Source organism: Aethalodelphis obliquidens, unplaced genomic scaffold (genome assembly GCF_003676395.1).
Source record: "Aethalodelphis obliquidens isolate GAN/ISIS:26980383/991018 unplaced genomic scaffold, ASM367639v1 scaffold2, whole genome shotgun sequence".
NCBI classification, from domain to species: domain Eukaryota; kingdom Metazoa; phylum Chordata; class Mammalia; order Artiodactyla; family Delphinidae; genus Aethalodelphis; species Aethalodelphis obliquidens.
Window position 1 is genome coordinate 70,001,368 of NW_020837946.1, and position 19,370 is coordinate 70,020,737.

The window sequence follows — 19,370 nt, forward strand, 5'->3', positions numbered from 1 at the left end:
AGAACATTTTTATCACCTCAGAAAGAAAGCCTGTACCTATTAGCAGTTAGTCCCAATTCACATCTCCCCTCTATCCCCTGACAACCACTAATCTACTTTCTGACTCTATGGATTTGCCTACTTTGGACGTCTGGAGTCATAAAATACATGGCCTTTGTCTCTGGCTTTTTTCATGTAGCATAAAATTTCCAACCTTTATCCATGTTGTAGCATGTAACAGTACTTCATTGCTTTTTATGTCTGAATAATATTTCATTTTATGAATATACTACATTTTGTTTATTCATTTCTCAGTTAATGGACATTTGGGTTGTTTCCACTTTTTGGTTATTTTGAATAAAGCTACAATTTGTGTATACATATCTGTGTGAACATATGTTTTTAATCTCTTAGATATGTGCTTGGGAGCAGAATTCCTGGGTCAGATGACAATTATGTTTAACTTTTTGAGGAATTGCCACAAAAGTTCCAGACGTTTCCACAGAAGCTGTACCATTTTATATTTCCACTAGCAACGTACAAGAGTTCCAATTTCTCCACATCTTCACCAATAATTGTTGTCCATTTTAAAATTATATGCTAGGATCCTAGTGGGTATGAAGTGATACCTCATCACAGTTTTGATGTTGAGCATCTTTATAGTGCTTATTGGTCATTTGTATATCTTCTTTGGAGAAATCTCTAGTCAAGTCCTTTGCCCACTTTTCATATATACATACATATATATATAATTTGTAATATTTTCTCCCATTCTATAGATTATCTTTTCATTTCTTTGATAGTGCCCTTTGACAAAGTTTTTAGTTTGATGAAGTCCAATTTATCTTTTTTTGTTCTTGTGCTTTTCATATCATATCTAAGAAACCATTGCCTAACCCAAGATTACATGGATTTTCACCTGCATTTCCTTTTAGAAATTTTATAATTTTAGCTTTTACATTTAGATCTTTGATCCATATTGAGTTAATTTGTATAATATGGTATGAGGTAGGGCTCCAGATTCATTCCTCTGCATGTGGCTAGCCAGTTGTCCTGGTATCATTTGTTGAAAAGGCTTTTCTTTTCCCACTGAATGCCCTTGGCAGCCTTGTTGAAAATCAGTTTACCATAAATCACAATGCCCTTTTAAATACCTAGGTAATATTTCAATCCCATCAGCCAGTCTTTCATTTTAAGATACTAAATACACTCCTAAGTTATTTTCTAGGCTTGATAAAAACAATTTCAAGGATTTTATTATGGGGATTACAGTGTCTTTACCTTGTGAAGCAATGAAAGAATGATATATTTTTTAGGCACTCCACTTGAAATTTGTTTTTATTGCTACTTCTGATAGATGGAAAAGATGAAATACTGTTAGGATAATTAACATTGCCAGGATCTCTGACATACCGTAGACACTATGGAAACATGAGTAATTAGCATGAACACAAAGCATCACTTCGAGTATTTATTTAGATATTATCATTCAAAAAATTGATTTAGGGTGGCTTAAAAAAACACAAGATTAAAAATAAGTATATAAGCAGGAAAAGAAAAATAAGGGTAGGTAGCTAAAGGGACTATAGTATACTGTAATATGCTCATGCAGAAATTAGATGATTTAAGTAGCTAAGTGGCTAGGTTGTCTATCACTGTCTTAATAAGCTGCAGATGTCATAACAAATTGTCAATGTAAACCACACCTACATTTATCTGGGACAAACAAGAGGCTTGAATCGGGAACCCATCTAGTTTCTTGTTTTGTTCTATCACTGGCTGACCCTGTGAGCTTAGTTCAGGGCCACTAAATCTTTTGGGACTCAAGTTTCTACCTCTTCAAAACAAAAAGAGATGTCTGGATTCAATTTCTAAGAAACTTCTTTGTTCTACGGTTCTTGAGTCTGTGAATCTAAAAATGCATGTCTGTTCCATCAAGAAGGTGCATTCTTGCTTTTAAAAATGTAAATACAGTACTAAAAACAGCTGCATCATATGCAAGTAAATCATGTGCAGCCTTCATTTCAGTTCCTTGAATTAGATCACACAAATGTCACTAGGAAGAGTTACTGAGTAAATTCCACATGGATGCATCCGATTTCCTGAAATAAGAATGTATGCTGGGGAGATATGATTCAGGTCAATACAACTAAATAAATGATGCATTTAATTCCTTTCTCACAACAAAGAAGAAAATTGGGTGTTAGATCAGTGACACTGACCAGAGAAAAAGGAAACAGTCTCTGGGAGGCAGTTAATTAAATTGGACAGATTTCAAATATTAACACTCTGAACTTTAAAGCCACTTGTTCCTCTATTTTTTAAAGCATTTGTTAAGTGTAAAATTAATTTCACAATTTAAGAGGCAGTCACAATTCAATTACATTTTGGTATGCCTTCTGCAAAACTTGCCAGGCTCCAGGGAAATGGTTTTATTTACAATAAACATGCTCAAACTCAAATCAAATGGCCACTCTCATCCCCTAAACCCAGGAGGTCCAAGCTAGAGCCAGCTCTGCCTTGGAAACATTCTTCTAGTTATGGCTTCACTCTTTTAAATGTATTTTAAGGAAAGCCTTCCGTGGTAATTTCTTTATTTCTGGGTTTGGTTTACTAGTTTCCTCATACCACACAAGGAAAAACTTAACTCACTGATGCCCAAGACAGTATAGCTGGGTGGGCAGAATACAAAGCATCCCACCCCCAGGGTAATCCTGGCTTCAGGATAGTCCTGTCACACCTACCTCTATTCCTCTGACAGAAGTCCCTTTTTTCCTTTGGGTTGTTCCTGTAAGATGGAAAATGGAGGGTGGCAAGTTCCTATTCTGCCTCCCAGGTCCAGCATGTGCTTGCACAGGAAGAAGTACTAAGAAAATCCCTGGGCATCAGGCTGCTTCCTCTTTCATTGATCCTTGGTTCATAACGAAACTGTTCTAGGATAGGAGAATCAGCCTGCATGAGGGCAATAATTTTATTTTCCCTCGGTAAAATTTCCCAGCTCCAACAAAGCTGTGTCAACTACTAGGGCCAAACTTTGATTTCAATAAAATATATACCATTATGATTCAATTAAATTAGAAAAACTGAAGTAGTTGTTTGCTTAATACATGTAAGGCACTATGTGGGATGCAGCAAGGGGCTTTAGGGATAGTGCCACCTTAATGTTGTGTTCCTTTTACAAAGTTTTTCACCAGCTCTTCATTTCCTGTTACTCGTATTCCAATCTGACTGATAAGGCTCAGAGGAGTTAAATGACCTGCATACAGCTACAAAGCTATAAGCAAGTGACTGGGACTAAATCTTCGAAACTCTTAGTTCAAGGATTGTTTATTAAAGCCAGCTGCAAAGTATTCTCCTAAAATGCCATGATGGATATTTCATTCCATAAAACATTTACTGAGTGCCAACAAAAAACAAAGCCTGGGCTGGGCGCCACTGATGTAGTGAAAACAAAACAGACATGAAACCTACCCTGACGACGGCACCATTAGCTGTAACTTAAAGAATATATATGAGTACCTGGAGATATTTAAAGGCTAGAGTTTGGAAAGGAAAGTGCTCACATCAATTTACAAGGTTTAGGAAAGGCATTGAGAGGTAGATGGCATTTGACTTGGGTTTTGAATTATGGGTAGGAATGACCTCACCCATTCCTTTTATTTAACTGTCAAATAGCAGTCATCCTTTCTAAAACAGGTTCCTGACAATTATAAAGATGTTTTTTTTTGTGCTAGATAATATCCATTCTTCACTAAAACAGCCCAGGATTACACACATTTCTTATGCATTGTTCAGTTTGAATTTCCAGATCAGGACAACTCTGCAAACCTGAGACAATTCTTAAGTATAACAATTATGGTTACTTATAGAAGTGATTAATTAGGCTAGTCCTCGTCCATGATGCTTGAAAAGAAGCAAGGGTAGTAATGGAATACAGGACAAGTCCTATATCTGCTCTGGACCTCGATTTTCCTTGCTTTTAAAGTGAAGGGGTTACAAGACAATCTCCTTCAACTTTATGACTAGACAGCATTTCTAAACAAATATAGAGTATAGAAGCTTTTGCTTGGCAAATATAGTGATTTATTTTTCCTCATAAATGATATCATAGATTTAAAAGTTACAAGCCAGTTGATATGGTAATTCATTTAAAGATAATGAGAAGTATGGAATAAAGTTATATGGGATGTCCTAGAAGAGATATGATATTGTGAAAATATGTGATATGAAAATACATGATGTAACACTGTGAAAATTAATGACTTTCTTTATTTCATAACAATTATATAGTCCCTCCTAACACTTTACTAGGTAGAATGAAAAAAAAGTACAGGCTTTGAATTCAGATCTCAGATCTGCAGTTTTCTAGCCATTTACTTAGCTTCTCTGAGTATTAGTTTTCTTATACATAGTTTGTAGGTTTATTGTGAAGATTGAGATCATATATGAAGCAATATCTGTTAACTGTTCCTCAATATCCATTCTCTCCTCTTCGAGTATTCCTGATTTTTAGCTGATGTGGTCATGTGACTGTGTTCTGGTCATCAGCAAGTAAGTGTAACTTCCAAGACAAGCTCTCTTCTTTTTCCCTTTCCCAGTTGGATGGAATATTGTGGTTAGTCACCTGAAACACTGTGGTGAGGGCAACACTTCCAGGATGGTGGAACAAGGAGATGTGGAACAACAAGAATGAAGAAGCCCAGGTCCTTGACACTGTGGAACTGCCAGATCAGCTCTGGACATCTTATACTTTGAATTGTAATAGAGCTGCCAGATCAGCTCTGGACATCTTATACTTTGAATTGTAATACGTGAGAGAAATAAAATATCTGTCTTATTTGTTTAAGCCAGTGTCTTTGGGGGTCTCTTAAGAGAGGAGCTGAGCTGTATCCTAACTGGTACAATATTCAAGACTGGTTCAGTGCTGAACACACAGTAGGTTCTCCTTTTTCCATGGGAAAGAGACAAACTCATAGTCTTTGCCTTATAAGCTCTAATCAGAGCTTATAATTTAGTAAGGCAGAAACACATGGAAATGATTAACCATATTAACAGATCAATTATAAATGTGTAAAAATGTATAAGCGTATCTTGATAGGTATCTGGGAAACACAGGTAGAAGCATTTGTAGGAACTGACCCAAAGGCTCACTCAAGATTTGTACATTTCATTGTATTTAAGTTTTATCTCAAAAGAAGCAGAAAAGAAAGAACTGTTAAATAAAGAGTATAAGCAGGAAAAAGGCTCAATAGAAGGAACAATTAACATGAGAGGAACTGTGGAAGGCTTCACAGAGGATCTGACGCTTATACTGGGACGTGAAATATGAGAAGGATTTCAACAAGTAGAGAATGAGAGGGGAAAGAACATTCACTCTGAAGGAGCTGAGGCTCTGAGAAATCACTAGTATAGTGCATATAGGGACTGGTGGTGAGTATTGTATTTATGAAAGTAAGGTGTATGTACAGACAGGATGGAGAGGTCAGGGTGCTAAGACAGGTGCATAGTCAGGGCCACCACGTATGATTGTGCTGCACTGAAAGAACCCTATAGGTACCGTTCATGTAGACCATAATTGGAAAGAGTTACACCCTAGAGTTACAGAGTGCACTAACTACATAAACTATACTACACAGCAGATTAGATACGGCCAGATTGCAGTAGACCTTGAATGTCACTCTTAAGAAATTTAGACTTTAACTTGCTAACATTAAGGAATAATGGAGGATTGTCAAGCAGGAGATGGATATGTTTTAGAAAGATTAACTGGATACCAGCTGGGAATATAAACAAATGAGGGAGACGAAGTGAGGATATCCATAAGAAACTACTGCTGTATTCTGAGTGAAAGATGAGGGCTTAAACTGGAGTAGGGAAAATGAAAGATGATGAATTTAAAAGACATTTTAAAGGTAGAATCAATAGGATTTTTTGGCCAACTGGATCTGTACAACAGACAAGAAGGAAGCGTTCAGGGCTCAGCAATTCTGAATCAGTTGGCCTGGGAAGGAGTCCTATAATCTATATTTTAATAAGTAATCAGGTTATTTTGTTAAAGATAGTTCACCAGCCATATTCTTCAAAAATTAGGCAAACAGTGATGCTAGTCAGCCACAGAGAAACAGGAAGAAATACTGAGGGGGAGAGGAGAGGATATTGAATTCAATTTTGAACAAAAGTGCTAACAGAGACATAATTAACAACAGTCAGGAAAAATGTACCAATTGAGTGATAATGAAATCTAAAGGAAGAAATGATGGCTAAGTATGCCTTCCCTCCTGCTTATATTCTTAAAGTTTTTAATGTCCTCTGATATTGATTGACAGTCAACCAGGCCAAAATCTTTTTACCAAAAAAGAAACAAACAAACAAAACCCTTACATTTTTTAAAAGAAAACAGTGGAGGGAGAAAGAAGCAATACTTGTTATTGTACCACTTTGTGTCACAAGATGCACACTTTTTTTCTCCCAAATATAAACCAAAAAAGAGGATAGGCCCACTGGACAACGTCAGAAGGAAAACTAGGATATGCATAAAATAGTAAGGCATTTTAGTATAAGTCTGTTACCTTATATGAAGAGATTATTAGCCAAACAGGTAGGAATGTTATCTAACGTTCTGTTCTGTTAACATTTATACAGTGTTAAATAACAAGAAAAATAACTTTCTGGTAGAGTGAATGTGTTATTTTTCTTAAGTCTCTCTCTTCTACTCTACCAAATTTATGATAATGAAATAGTATTATTAATGATCTTTCACAAGAGTAGAACATTTGTACCTATCTTCTGGTTTTAATTTAAAAAGTGTGAAAAAATATTTTCAGTTATCTTAAAAAGGTCCCGCCAACCAGAAGAAATGACACAGGTTGCACCAGATTCATAAAGGGCAAAGTTGTTTTTGAAAAAGAAGTAGTTAAAATCTCATGAGTTAACAGATTAGGGGCCCCTCCAGCATCTCTGAGTCATTTACTAAATCATAACCACTACGAAAGGAGAGAGCTCTTCTATGAAAAGAGAATGAAACTTCAGGAGACAGAGGACCTTTTCACAAAAAGGTCTATTTTCTCTTAAATCGCAGTTGAAATCGCTGAACAGTCATTTAGCCTTGAGAATATTACCAATGATAAATGGGAACAGGCAAAAGCCTACATAATTATAAGCTGTACTCTGTGCTCTTAATTACCAGCACAGAACTCTACGGCTCTTCATACCGCTGCTTTTAATTTCCCTGAGGACACCTAGAGGCTGCTGGGCAAATGTTTGCAAGTCACAACTTGTCTTATTAGAAGTAACTGAGAGAACTCCAGTGAGAAAATAAATAAGGTTTCAGAGATATCCAGATCTCCATTCCTAGTCATTCCCAAGATGTTTAGGTTGTGACTTTAAATGTATAATATGATAGAAGTTTAAAACCAGATACAGTATTTTTATACCATGCAACACACTATCTTACTCCTACTGTTGAATACTCCTGAAGACAGGACTAAAAATCCCTGGGTAGCCTGACAAACCAACTTCTCAAACCTGCCTCTGTGCCAAAATTACCCAAATCTCTACTCTTTTCAGGGCCACTCCAGTTTTCCTCAAACGTGAATATTCAGATCTAGTTAAGTCCCAGATCCCAAATGTGAATATTCAGATCTAGTTAAGTCTAGCTTGTTATGCTACCCTACTGTGGAGGAGCAAGAGTTTATTAAAAAATTTGATTCTGTTTCATTTCCTTTTGCATCTGGAAAAAATTAAAAAGATGCTATAAAATAAGATTCCAAATCTTATTTTTAACTGAGACCACATCTTGTGTAAAATGTGTTAATTTCTCTCTTAATACAAGTTAGAGAATCAAAAATTAAAAAGCCTAGTCAACCAAAGATAGAATCAGAGTTGAAGTGCAGAAAACATGTCCAGTCTAGATATGCTTGTTGATGGGTGAGAGTAAATAAGCTGTAGCCTTTCTGTGGACCTCGGTTCTCTCATCTGTCCCAGTTTAGAATGTCTGGGGTACAGCATGCTGTAGGACATGGGTTCCCAACCTGTCAGTACATTAGAATAATCCAGGGCAGTTTCAAAAAACAGATCAGCCACCCCTGTCCAAGACTTCTTGGATCATAATTTTTTTTGGTGGAGAGGGGGCGGTGAGGGGAGGAAGAGGGAGAAGCAAGTGTGAAAGATTTAGAATCACTGCCATAGGGGATCAAGTCATAACTGGGAAAGCACTGTACTCTGTAAAACACTACACAAATAGGCACCAAGGCGGGGAAATAGGCTTTCATAAAGTGTCCTTCTGTTCCACAGTGATCTGCTTTATGAACTGTTCCAAAAGAAGTGTATAGAATTGAGAAACAAAAATAGCAGTTGCTAAGGTAGATGTTCTTAAAAAAAAAAAAAGGTATTTTGATACTTTGGCAGATGGTCCAGAGCAACAGCACTCTTGTTGATCTTGGTTCCATGAAATTCCCACAGTTCATCAGTCTATGTGACAACTGTTTTCTCTATTAATGGAAGAGACACCATTAATGGCATTTGCACTGAAGTTCATGCTGAAAGAGAAATCTGAGTGTGACCAGAGTTCTCCCACCAAGCAGTCCTTATAACTTGATTCTACCCCTACCAATACTCTAAATCATCTCAATTCTATTTAAATTCTCTAACTATCTACAGATAGTTTAGAAAGGGCATAGATCCCAGTGCCATGCCTTCAATCTGAATAGGCACACAGCTATGAACCAGAAGGACAATCTTAGTCTTATAATTGAATGGGAAGCTTCCCAACAGTGGTGGTGGTTCCCTATTTCCTCCTGGGAAACCTTAGGGACGGGGTAGAGACTGACACCTGCTGAGGTAAAAACTGCTTGCTACTTTACATGAACTACCTTATTTTAATGTTCCCTTTCCAGATAAGGAAACTGAGCTTCAAAAGGTTAAATACGTTGCCTGAGTTCAACGAATGAGAAAATGGAAGACCCAGATAAATCCAGGTCTCTTTGATGTGAAAGTCCAACATCCTAGCTCTTTTCACCCTAATTTAGTTTTTATTTTATTTTTAATCAAAGCATAACACATCTACATTTTAATGAGTAAAATAACTTTATAAGGTTTAAGAAAAACAGTAGTACCTTACTCTCCTCCCTTCCCATTTCCTGCTTCACCTTGGCAACAATTTTCAGCTCTTTTGGTTGATTCCTCTTTTTTTTTTTTATAAATTTATTTTTATTTTATTTTTAATTTTTGGCTGTGTCAGCTCTTCGTTGCTGCACACGGGCTTTCTCTAGTTGCAGCGAGCAGGGGCTACTCTTCGTTGTGGTGAACAGGCTTCTCATTGCAGTGGCTTCTCTTGTTGTGGAGCACGGGCTCTAGGAGTGTGGGCTTCAGTAGTTGTGGCATGTGGGCTTCAGTAGTTGTGGCACGTGGGCTCAGTAGTTGTGGCACGCGGGCTCTAGAGTGCAGGCTCAGTAGTTGTGGTGCACGGGCTTAGTTGCTCCGCGGCATGTGGGATCTTCCCTGACCAGGGCTCGAACCCGTGTCCCCTGCATTGGGAGGTGGATTCTTAACCACTGCGCCACCAGTGAAGTCCCTTTTGGTTGATTCTTTTTGGTATTATCTCTGTATCTCTAAATAACATGTTAATATTGCCACTACTGAGTTTTCAGTTTTACTTGTCTTCCCACTATGCAAAATAAGGATTCAGCTCTCTTTAAAATCTCCCCTCCCTTTATATTCTCTCCATTCTCCTCATATAGTTATATCCTATTTTTTGGTTAGATTTGCATTCTACTTTAACTTTCTTATGACTACGTAATGCTATTCACTGCTGAGCCATATAATATACTATGGCTCCTTTTCCTTTCCTGAAAAACATTTTTCCTGAAAAAATTTCTTGTTTGTTTCATTTCTTATTATCATTACTACAACTCCTCAATCCACTGAGACACTTCAATTATTCTATCCATTTCATCTTCCTAGAAGAATCTCTCCTTGACCTTTCTGACTTGCTCAAGTCTAGATTTGTTGATTTCTATGCCTAGAGGAAAGCCTTCATCTTGAGACTTTCTTTCAACTTGAATTTGATGATTCCCTTTATTCACCTCTCTCTCTAGCTGAATCCCTCATTTTCAGTATCCCAAATCTTCATCCTTCTTGTTTTACTCCCCAATTTGGTGGAGTAAGCCCTCTAGTAGCTTCCTGATAAAGTGCCTGCAAAGTAAATTTTTTGAGACCCTTCATAATGGAAAATATCTTTACCCTCAGATTTAAAGGACAGTTTGCCAGGTTAAAAGTTCTAGGTTGGAAGTAATTTTTCCTCAGAGTTTTGTAAGTTTTACTATGCCCCCTTTTGTTTTTGTTGAAGTCCAGAGCCATTTTGATTTCTGATCTTGTACCTAACCCACGTGGAAGTTCACCCTTCAGTTCTCGTAAATTTTCTTGAATAACTTTTTGAGCAATTTCATTCCTTCTGTGTCCCTTTCTATGACTCCTACTATCTGGATGTTAAATTTTCTCAAGTGGTACTCTAACTCCTCCCACCCTCCTTCTTCTTGTTTGTTTATTTATTTATTTTTAGCTGCATTGGGTCTTCGTTGCTGCGCGCAGGCTTTCTCTAGCTGTGGCGAGCGGGGGCTACTCTTTGTTGAGGTGCACAGGCTTCTCATTGTGGTGGCTTCTCTTGTTGTGGAGCATGGGCTCTAGGTACCCGGGCTTCAGTAGTTGTGGCATGCGGGCTCAGTAGTTGTGGCTCGTGAGCTCTAGAGCACAGGCTCAGTAGTTGTGGCACATGGGCTTAGTTGCTCTGTGGCATGTGGGATTTTCCCGGACCAGGGCTTGAACCCATGTCCCCTGCATTGGCAGGCGGATTCTTAAGCACTGTGCCACCAAGGAAGTCCCCCTCCTTCTTTTTAAACAAACATTTCTTCCCTTATTTTATAGATAAAAATATCTTAAGCCTGTTGTCTTTGACAACCAGCATTATGATACCAAATGATATCTAACCAATCCTGAATAAAAAGTAATAATCAAAGAAAGTAGTGGTGCTTTTGGAGCTCCATTGAGGCTGCAGGTGTATGAGCCAAACAATGGTCTACCACCAATTGCCCAGTTCAACCAGAGCAGCTCAACTGTGATTAGTTATATACATTGGGATTTCAAGTTTGAAAAGAATCACAGGCCTAAAGGTAGATTTCCATCACCTCCACCCCTAAAATGATTTATAAATCTTTAACAAGTCTACTTTTTGTGGACAAGTAGAGACAAGTGTGGGTGATTTAGTAAGTAGAAAAAGGTCCTCTGCTGGGTTTCCCCCACTGCTGAGACTATTCTGCTTCTGGGTAAGTATTCTACCAGGGTTCACACTTGTGGTAAGATGCCAGTTCAAATCTACAGAAGCTTCAGGATGGGGGAAGGATCACATAGAGTAAATATGACGTCTTCCACTCTGCCCTAGAAAAGAAAGTCACCTGCTTTTCCCAACCCCTCGGGGTATGAATAATAATAAGAGTTCATATTCTATCTCAGAAAAGTTGCCATCTTAGCAAACGAAGAGGTGAATAAGTGAGATACATCCTGTCTTTTCTCTATCTTAGCTCTATGTTTGCCTCCTCACTCACACAAAGCAACAGAAGCAAAAAGCAGAAAATAAGTCAACAATGTAGTATATACACATAAATAAAATAACATCCTCTGTCTTAGATGGTTAAGGTAAACCTTTAAAGACACTTAAAAAGTATGTATGTTTTCCTTGCCTGAAGAGAGGAAATGGAAGAGAACTGTCACTCCTGACATTTACTTACGATCATTTCCCACTTTTAAGAAAGTTCCATAACACAAGCAGCCAATTCCCCAAAATGACAGCTTGCATTTCTGTTCTCACTTTCCAGGTTGTAAACTTCGGTTATGGATATACCCATAGCACACTGCACTACACTGTTACTATGTTCCAATCAGGCAGCTAAAGTAATAGAAACTTAAATATCATAGATCCAGTAGTGTCAGAATTTGGATATCGTATTTTTTTCATAAGCTGGATTGCTAAATGCATCAGGATAAACAAGGTAAGACAATCCCACTGATCAAACCAAAAGCTCCCCAGACCAGGTTCTCCACTTCGCTGGATGTTAAAACTTGGTGAAACTTTTTGTGCTATCTTCTAAGAGTTAAAAGAAGACGTTATAGCCAAAGACCACACCCATGAGTCTCAGCTTTGCCTCATTTCCTTTTTTATCTCCAGTAGGACCTCTCTCAAACTGTTTATCAAATTCTATGGGTTGAAGTGCAAAACTAAATAGTATTAACACCAAAAAGGAAATTAGGCATGTGATGTTCTACCCATCTAAGGTAAACATAAACACTGCATTGCTCAGTTGTGGTTGGTTGAATCCCTGGATGTGGAACTGCCAGTATGGTGGAACCACAGATACGGAGGAACCTTAGATACAGAAGGCTGACTGTAAAATATATGCAGATTTTCAGCTGAGCAGAGGGTTGGCATGCCTAACCCCTGTGTTGTTCAAGGATCAACTGTAGTTAGAATAGTGAAGTTTTACATCAACAGGCTATCTATTTTTCACCATTTCCTTACAGATAATAGGTATGCTTTTAAAAAACATGCAAGTCTTTATTTATTTAGGGCATGCCCCCCAAATTATGCCAATAATTATCTGTTCTAGATTAACAGATGATAATTTAAGATACTCAAATATCCAAGCATTGACATAATGCCTGTATTCTTCTGTAAATAACACTTACGAGTGTCTTGAAGTCTCCTCCACAGTTCACAGATGTACACTGCTAAACTCCATTATCTAAGGTAATAGTCTTGAAAGTAATCAAAAAATATTTAAAATAATCATTTATAAAAGTTAGTAACTCTACCAAAGATTACATAATACAATACTATCCACATATTAACAGTAAACCATTAGCTGAGTAAAACGGTGGGCTCTGGTTGGATGGTTTGTATTCCTTAGAAGCCAGCCCTGTTCTTACGTGTGTGCAGAGGCCATGTACATACCTAGACGGTGCTACTGATTTTCACTTCAAATTAAATAAGTAAAAGCATGCTGAGCTTGCATACGTTCTCAACCACTCCTTTTGAAACTCCCCTATGGGATTTGGCTAGAGTAGAATGTAAGCTTGGTTACTACCTCTAAAGCAAGAAATTTCCTGGCAAAATTGGGAAGCTGATGACAACAAAGTGAAACTGATGCTTTCTCAGTTGAGTATCCCTCCTGGTTTCTTTCAGGGCATAGAAGAGCTTGCCCATGTAGAAGCAACACTCCTTCCTTCATAAACTGGAGTAGAGAAGAGAAAAAACAGTAAAACACTTTATTATCAGCCTCAGTCTACCTACAGCATTTTCCCAGAACAGGGGGGGGGGAAAAAAAGGTGGGGGACAAAAATAACCAGGATCAGTACAGCAGTTCTTCTTTCTTGACATTATTGGTGTTTCACACCCTTTCTTTTACAAGGATTTACTCTAAGGAGTTTTTGTTTGTTCGCCTTTTAAAGTTCTGGACCTTTTAAAGTTCTGGACCTTTTTGCTGAATATTATTGCTGTTTTTAAGAACAATGTACAATTGACCCTTGAACAACATGGGTTTTAACTGCATGGATACACTTACAGGTGAATTTTTTTCCCACTAAATATATACTACAGTACTATACTATCTGAAGTTGGTTGAATCTGAGGATGCAGAACCTCAGACACGGAGGGCTGACTATAAATTACATGCAGATTTTCAACTGCTGGTAGGCTTGGCACCCCTAACCCCCAAGTGTTATTCAAGGGTCCACTGTACTTTCAGATGGGTTCATGAGTGAATTCTTTCAGACCTTCAAATAGAGAGCTCTTAAGCTGTATTTAAACTACCTCAGAGCAGAGAAAGAAGGAACTCTTCTCAATTCTTTTTAGAAAATCAGCATAGCCTTGCTATCAAACTCTGCCAAAGATAACAGTAAAAAGATAACTATAGATGAAACCCAATTACTGATTTTAAATAAAAATGTGACCGAAAAGAAACCTATATGCTTAAATATTACACAATGACCAAGTGTAAGGTTGGTTCAAAAAGTAGAAATCAAGGGTAAAAATGAACTTATTTACAAAACAGAAGTAGAGTCACAGATGCAGAAAACAAACTTATGGCTACCAAGGGGGAAAGGGGGGGAGGGATAAATTGGGAGATTGGGATTCACATATACACACTACTATATATAAAATAGATAACTAATAAGAACTTGCTGTATAGCACAGGGAACTCTACTCAATACTCTGTAATGGCCCATATGGGAAAAGAATCTAAAAAAAAAAAAGTGGATATATGTATATGTATAACTGATTCACTTTGCTGTACACCTGAAGCTAACATAACATTGTAAATCAACTATACTCTAATAAAAATTAAAAAACAAACAAACAAAACAACAACAACAAAACCCCCAAAAATCTACTAAAACAATTTTCCATTCTAATAGGTCAAGGAAGAAAAGCACATGATAGGCCATGATAGATGCCAAAATGCCGTATGACAAAACTCAACTTCTACTCCTGATAAAAATGTTTAGTAAGTAGTAATGAAAAGACATCATCTTGACAACAAGAAATATACAGACCAAATGAACATTCAACATCTGTTAGTTAAAACTGTTCTCCAAGTGCTAGCCAATGCAAACAGACCAAAAGAAAAAACAAAAACAAAAAAACCCAACTTCAGACACAATCCAAAATCCATTCCCTGCAAAAATCCCAGTAGCTAGAAATATTAAAGACACTTCCTTGATAAATAAAATTATTTGAAATTTACTCTAAAATTCATATTTAATGATGACACAGTAAAAACATCCACAAACTAAGAAATATGATAAGGATGGCCTGAATCAATGTTGTTATACACCACTGTTCTGGAGAAGCTAGAAATTTATTAAACCAAAGAAAGAAAGAAGTATAAGGAAGGAGATAAGATTATATTTAGATGACTGTTTTCCTAGAAAATTCAAGAGAAAAAATTTATTACAATAAGTTTAGAAAGTTGGCCAGATATATAAATTATCTACATACCAGTCACAAAATATTACTGGATGGCTAAAATCCCCCCCAAAAGTTACGTTTTAATGAAACATAAACAGTTTACTTTAAATTTTACCTGAGAAGAGAACGCAATCACCAAGGATATTTTGAAAAAGGCAAATGAAGAGGGACTTGCTTTATGAATTACTAAAAAGTGCCTAATCAAAGAGATTGGTATTTGTATAGGAAGAGGCAAATAGAACACAGCAACAGAAGAATCCAAAAAAAAAAAAAGACTCATGTACAGGTGGAAATTTACTATATTAAGGTAGTATTTCTAGTCAGTTGGGAAAGAATTGATTTCAGCAAATGATTTCAGGGAAAATGGCTAAACCCTATCTTATACAATGTACAAAAATAATTTTCATATGTTTTAATGAGTAAAGCATACAAAACTATAAAAAGAATTAACAGACAATACAGGAAAATATTTTAATAATTTTTGAGTAAGGACAGCATTCTTAAGCGATACAAAACCTGGGCATTTAAACCAAAGACTGATAGTTCTTGAAAATATTTGCCATATAATTCACAGAGGATTAATATATCTGTATCCTAATGAAATACAGATAATTTTGTAGAACAAGAGCAAAATATATAGACAGGCAATATCAAGAAATGGTTAACTACATATGGTACATCCAGGCAAAGGAATACCATGCTGACATTAAGATAAAGTAGAGCTACATGTGGTAAGATTTCCACTATATATTTTTCATCTGAAAAACCAGATAATAGAACTGTATGCATACATAATCTCATTTTCATAAGAAAGCGAAACAACATGTTTACATACACATGAGAGATGTGGAAGACGTTGGAGTACCTGTGGTTGGGGAGAGGGCTGTGAAGGAGTTACATTTTCTGCTTTATACATGACTATCACTTTAGGGTTCTCCTCCCCTCCCTAATGAGAGGGGCAAAATAATTTTTCAGCAGAATACAGAGCTTGCTTCTCTGCTACCTCTCGTTTGAAATGTGTATTCCAACCGTGGTAGGGAAGCAGATCACGTTATTTTCCTTCACTTTCATGTCATTTCACTTCCTTTACTACCGGTTTCTCTCTTAAGATATAACTTGTCAAATGAATCTGTGAGATAAATGACACTTGACATAGCAAAGGCTGCTCTACTTCTGCTTATTACAGCATAATAAGAGACACAAAGACTCTTTGGTTTGAGTGTCTTCCCCCTTCTTTCTTCACTTCGTGACAAGCACAGCTTGTGACACCCGTAACTCGTCGCTAGTCAGTTTACGCCGCGCTGGGGATTCCACCTAACGCCCGGTTCCCACTGGGGGCAGGGTTTGCTTCTGCTCTTTCCGCCTCAGCCATCTATTCTCTCCGTGACCCTCGGGGAAGTTACCCAACTTCTCATTGACAAGGCTATGATAACACCCCACAGGAAAGCTGAGAGCAAAACTGTGCAATAATCTTGGGGGGAAAACAACAGAAAGAACCGACGAAGTTTTCGGAAGAGTAACAACGATAGTACTAGCTTCTGCAAGGCTGCCCGCGTCCTCAAAGGAGGCTGGGACCTCCAGGCGGGGTCCACTGCTCACCCTGATATCGCAAACCCTGCCTCCCCGGTGGCTAGCCAAGAACTCAAGTCACCGAGAGCAGCCGACGCGGAGTCGGGCAGGATCCCTCCCCTGCTGCCGTCGCAGCGGGGTCCGTCGTTGCTGCGCTGACGTCGCGGGCCCGGAAAGCCCCTCCCTGGTCCGCTCGGGGATGGGGACCCAGGTGGTTTCTCTCGCACTAAGTCCCTCCCCACTCTGAGAACTGGTTGTCTCTGCAGCTCCTCGGCTTCTCTCCCTGCGGCGCCCATACGGCCAGCGTCGCTCACACACACAAGTTCTCTGTCGCCGTGCCCGACGGCTTCGGACACACCAACTAGCTCACGAAGTTTCTTACTCACAGTTCAGGGCTTCCGCGCCGCTCTCTCACACCGCGGGTCGCCGGCGCCCGGCAGAGTGACTCCAACCGGAAGTTGTTTTCCGTTCCAGTTCAGAGGGCAGCGCCTGCGCGCGGAGCATTAACCCTTCACCCTCTACCTCTCCAGGCCTGGCCTCTCCGGCCCCGCCCCTCCCCGCCCCGCCCACTCTCGCCCCTCATCCAAGCCAAGCCCCGCTCATCCAAGCCCCGCCCAGCGCAGCCCCGCCCCTCCTCGCAGGGAAAACCACAGCCACGGAAAGGCGTACAATGTCAAGTTTAAAGGTCACCTGAGTGTGTTGGCTAGCTTTTTTGCCAAACAACAAATAACAGGGTCTAGCATCACCCAGTGTGTGAGCTGAGAATCACCTGAGAATTACGCAAGAATCACCTGAGAGACTTGTTAAAGACGTAGATTCACCCCTAGAGATTCCCAGAGTTCAGAGCAACTGGGGTGAAGCCCAGGAACCCGAATTTTCAACATATCCCTATATGAATGTGATTAAGGTGATTAAACTCCACACTCTGAGAAAAATTACACACACACACACACACACACACACACACACATTTGGTTTTCCCCCAACTAGTAACACCTTTCATTAAAAGTACTTGCTAAAGTTGAATGATTGCTACATGCAAGTAGACCTTTAACATTTCCCATGACTTACGATTCCCCATTATTCCGTTTCCTAACCATGCTTGAATATTCTCCAAGATAGAAAGTTTAGACAGATAACTCAAGAAAAGTTTTAGCTCGAATACCTACTACCTCAGGCAAGTTGCTTAACCTATTGAACATTGATACTCTAAAATCTGACAAATGACAATGATAACCTACATCACTGGATGGATGGTTGCAGAATCAATCCATAATGTAGGCAAAAGTCGTGGTAAAGTTCAGAATGCTCTGTAAATGAAAGGTGTTGTCTGGAATCACTCATGTCATGCTGGCTCCTTCCCACCACCGAGGTCATCCCGAGGACTCCTTTCAGGAAAAGAGCAGTCAAATCCACAGCACATGTGGAAGCTTCCTGAGAGCACTGAAGGCTGGGACTCTCTACATGGACTGGAGCATAACTGTTCTGGGTGAATGCATGTAGCACTTTCAGAAGCTTCCATGGTGATGACCTACTATTTATTTAATTAAACATTATTTTTAAAACTCACTATTTTTGCATATATCTGACAAGGGTTAATGGTGTTTGAAAAAGACTTTATCACCAAGCACAAGCATACTAAGGGTGCTGAAATAGTGATTTCATAGCAAAGATTAAAATGACCATGAGTACTGTATATTGTTGTCAGGCAGAGCCTGCTCTAGAGCATAGCTCTATATCCATGGACTTGATGAAATTTCCAAAGTTGAGAACACTCCTGAACACTCCTGTAACACTCCTGTCCTAGTGGTCTTGGCTAAGCCATACCTTGACAGGTCTTCAGTCCATCCAAGAATCTTTATTCATCCTGAAAGTTGCAAGGCTAGCCCTGGAATCTTGAGCTCCTTTTTTCTAGTCATGCTGTCCCATGTAACTTAGAAGCTACTATCTTCCCAGGGAGGTCCAGGATCTTGCTCCTCCTAGGATAGTATCTTTTCTCTGTTAGAGCAGAAGGATGGGGTTCTGACTGCCTCAGTTTCTCCCTACATTTCTGAATCACGGATGTTTATACTTCTTTCCTTAGGCCAGTAAGTCCAAGAATTTAAAAACTTGCCAAATTGCAGTGTATTCTACTTGGTTAACTTGAATATTGGGCTTATTTTTTAAAGTCAAAGCCAAAATATAATTTAAAAACCTTTTTTAAAAAAAACAACAGAAACTTCTTGTGTATAGCATTATGACCAGTTGAACAATTTTCTTGTAATAAGTAATTGAGTTAAACATGACAGTACAGCACATTTTAAAAAAGAATTTTTAAAAGTAACTTTAAGTTCACGGTAAATGTGAGAGGAAGATACAGAGATTTACCACATACTCCCTACCCTGAAACATGCATAAGACTGTTTCATCATCAACACTTCCCGTCAGGGTGATATGTTTGTCACAATTGATGAACCTACATTGACATACTATTATCATTCAAAGTCCATAGTTTCCATTAGGGTTCACTCTTGGTGTTGTACATTTGATGGGTGTGGACAGAAGCATAATGCCATGTGTCTATCATTATAGTATTATACTACAGTATACTGGAGGATACTAGTATACTCTATACACTCTGACATGTATCCATCATTATACTATCATACTATACAAGAATAATTTCATTGCCCTAAAAATCCTCTATGATCCACCTATTCATCTCTCCCTCTCCCTAATCTCTGACAACCACTGATCTTTTTACTGTCTCCATAGTTTTGCCTTTTCCAGATTGTCATATTGTTGGAATCATACAGTAGGTAGCCTT

The 19,370-nt window shown here is 38.5% G+C and overlaps 1 protein-coding gene across 9 annotated transcripts in view; it reads right to left on the bottom strand.

Annotated features, from left to right (window-relative positions):
• TANK (TRAF family member associated NFKB activator) overlaps positions 1-19,370 on the bottom strand; it is an 87,545-nt gene that overhangs the window by 55,311 nt on the left and 12,864 nt on the right. For 2 of the 9 annotated variants that reach the window (XR_003437906.1, XM_027130043.1), the window contains exon 1: positions 16,595-16,931. The exons of 3 other annotated variants lie outside the window; for them this stretch is intronic. Coding sequence is in view for 3 of the 6 variants with exons in the window: in XM_027130043.1 (XP_026985844.1) it covers positions 16,595-16,860 (266 nt within the window). In the remaining 3 variants the exon portion in view is untranslated. 4 more of the 9 variants (XM_027130067.1, XM_027130035.1, XM_027130072.1 and 1 more) reach the window with 4 other exon arrangements.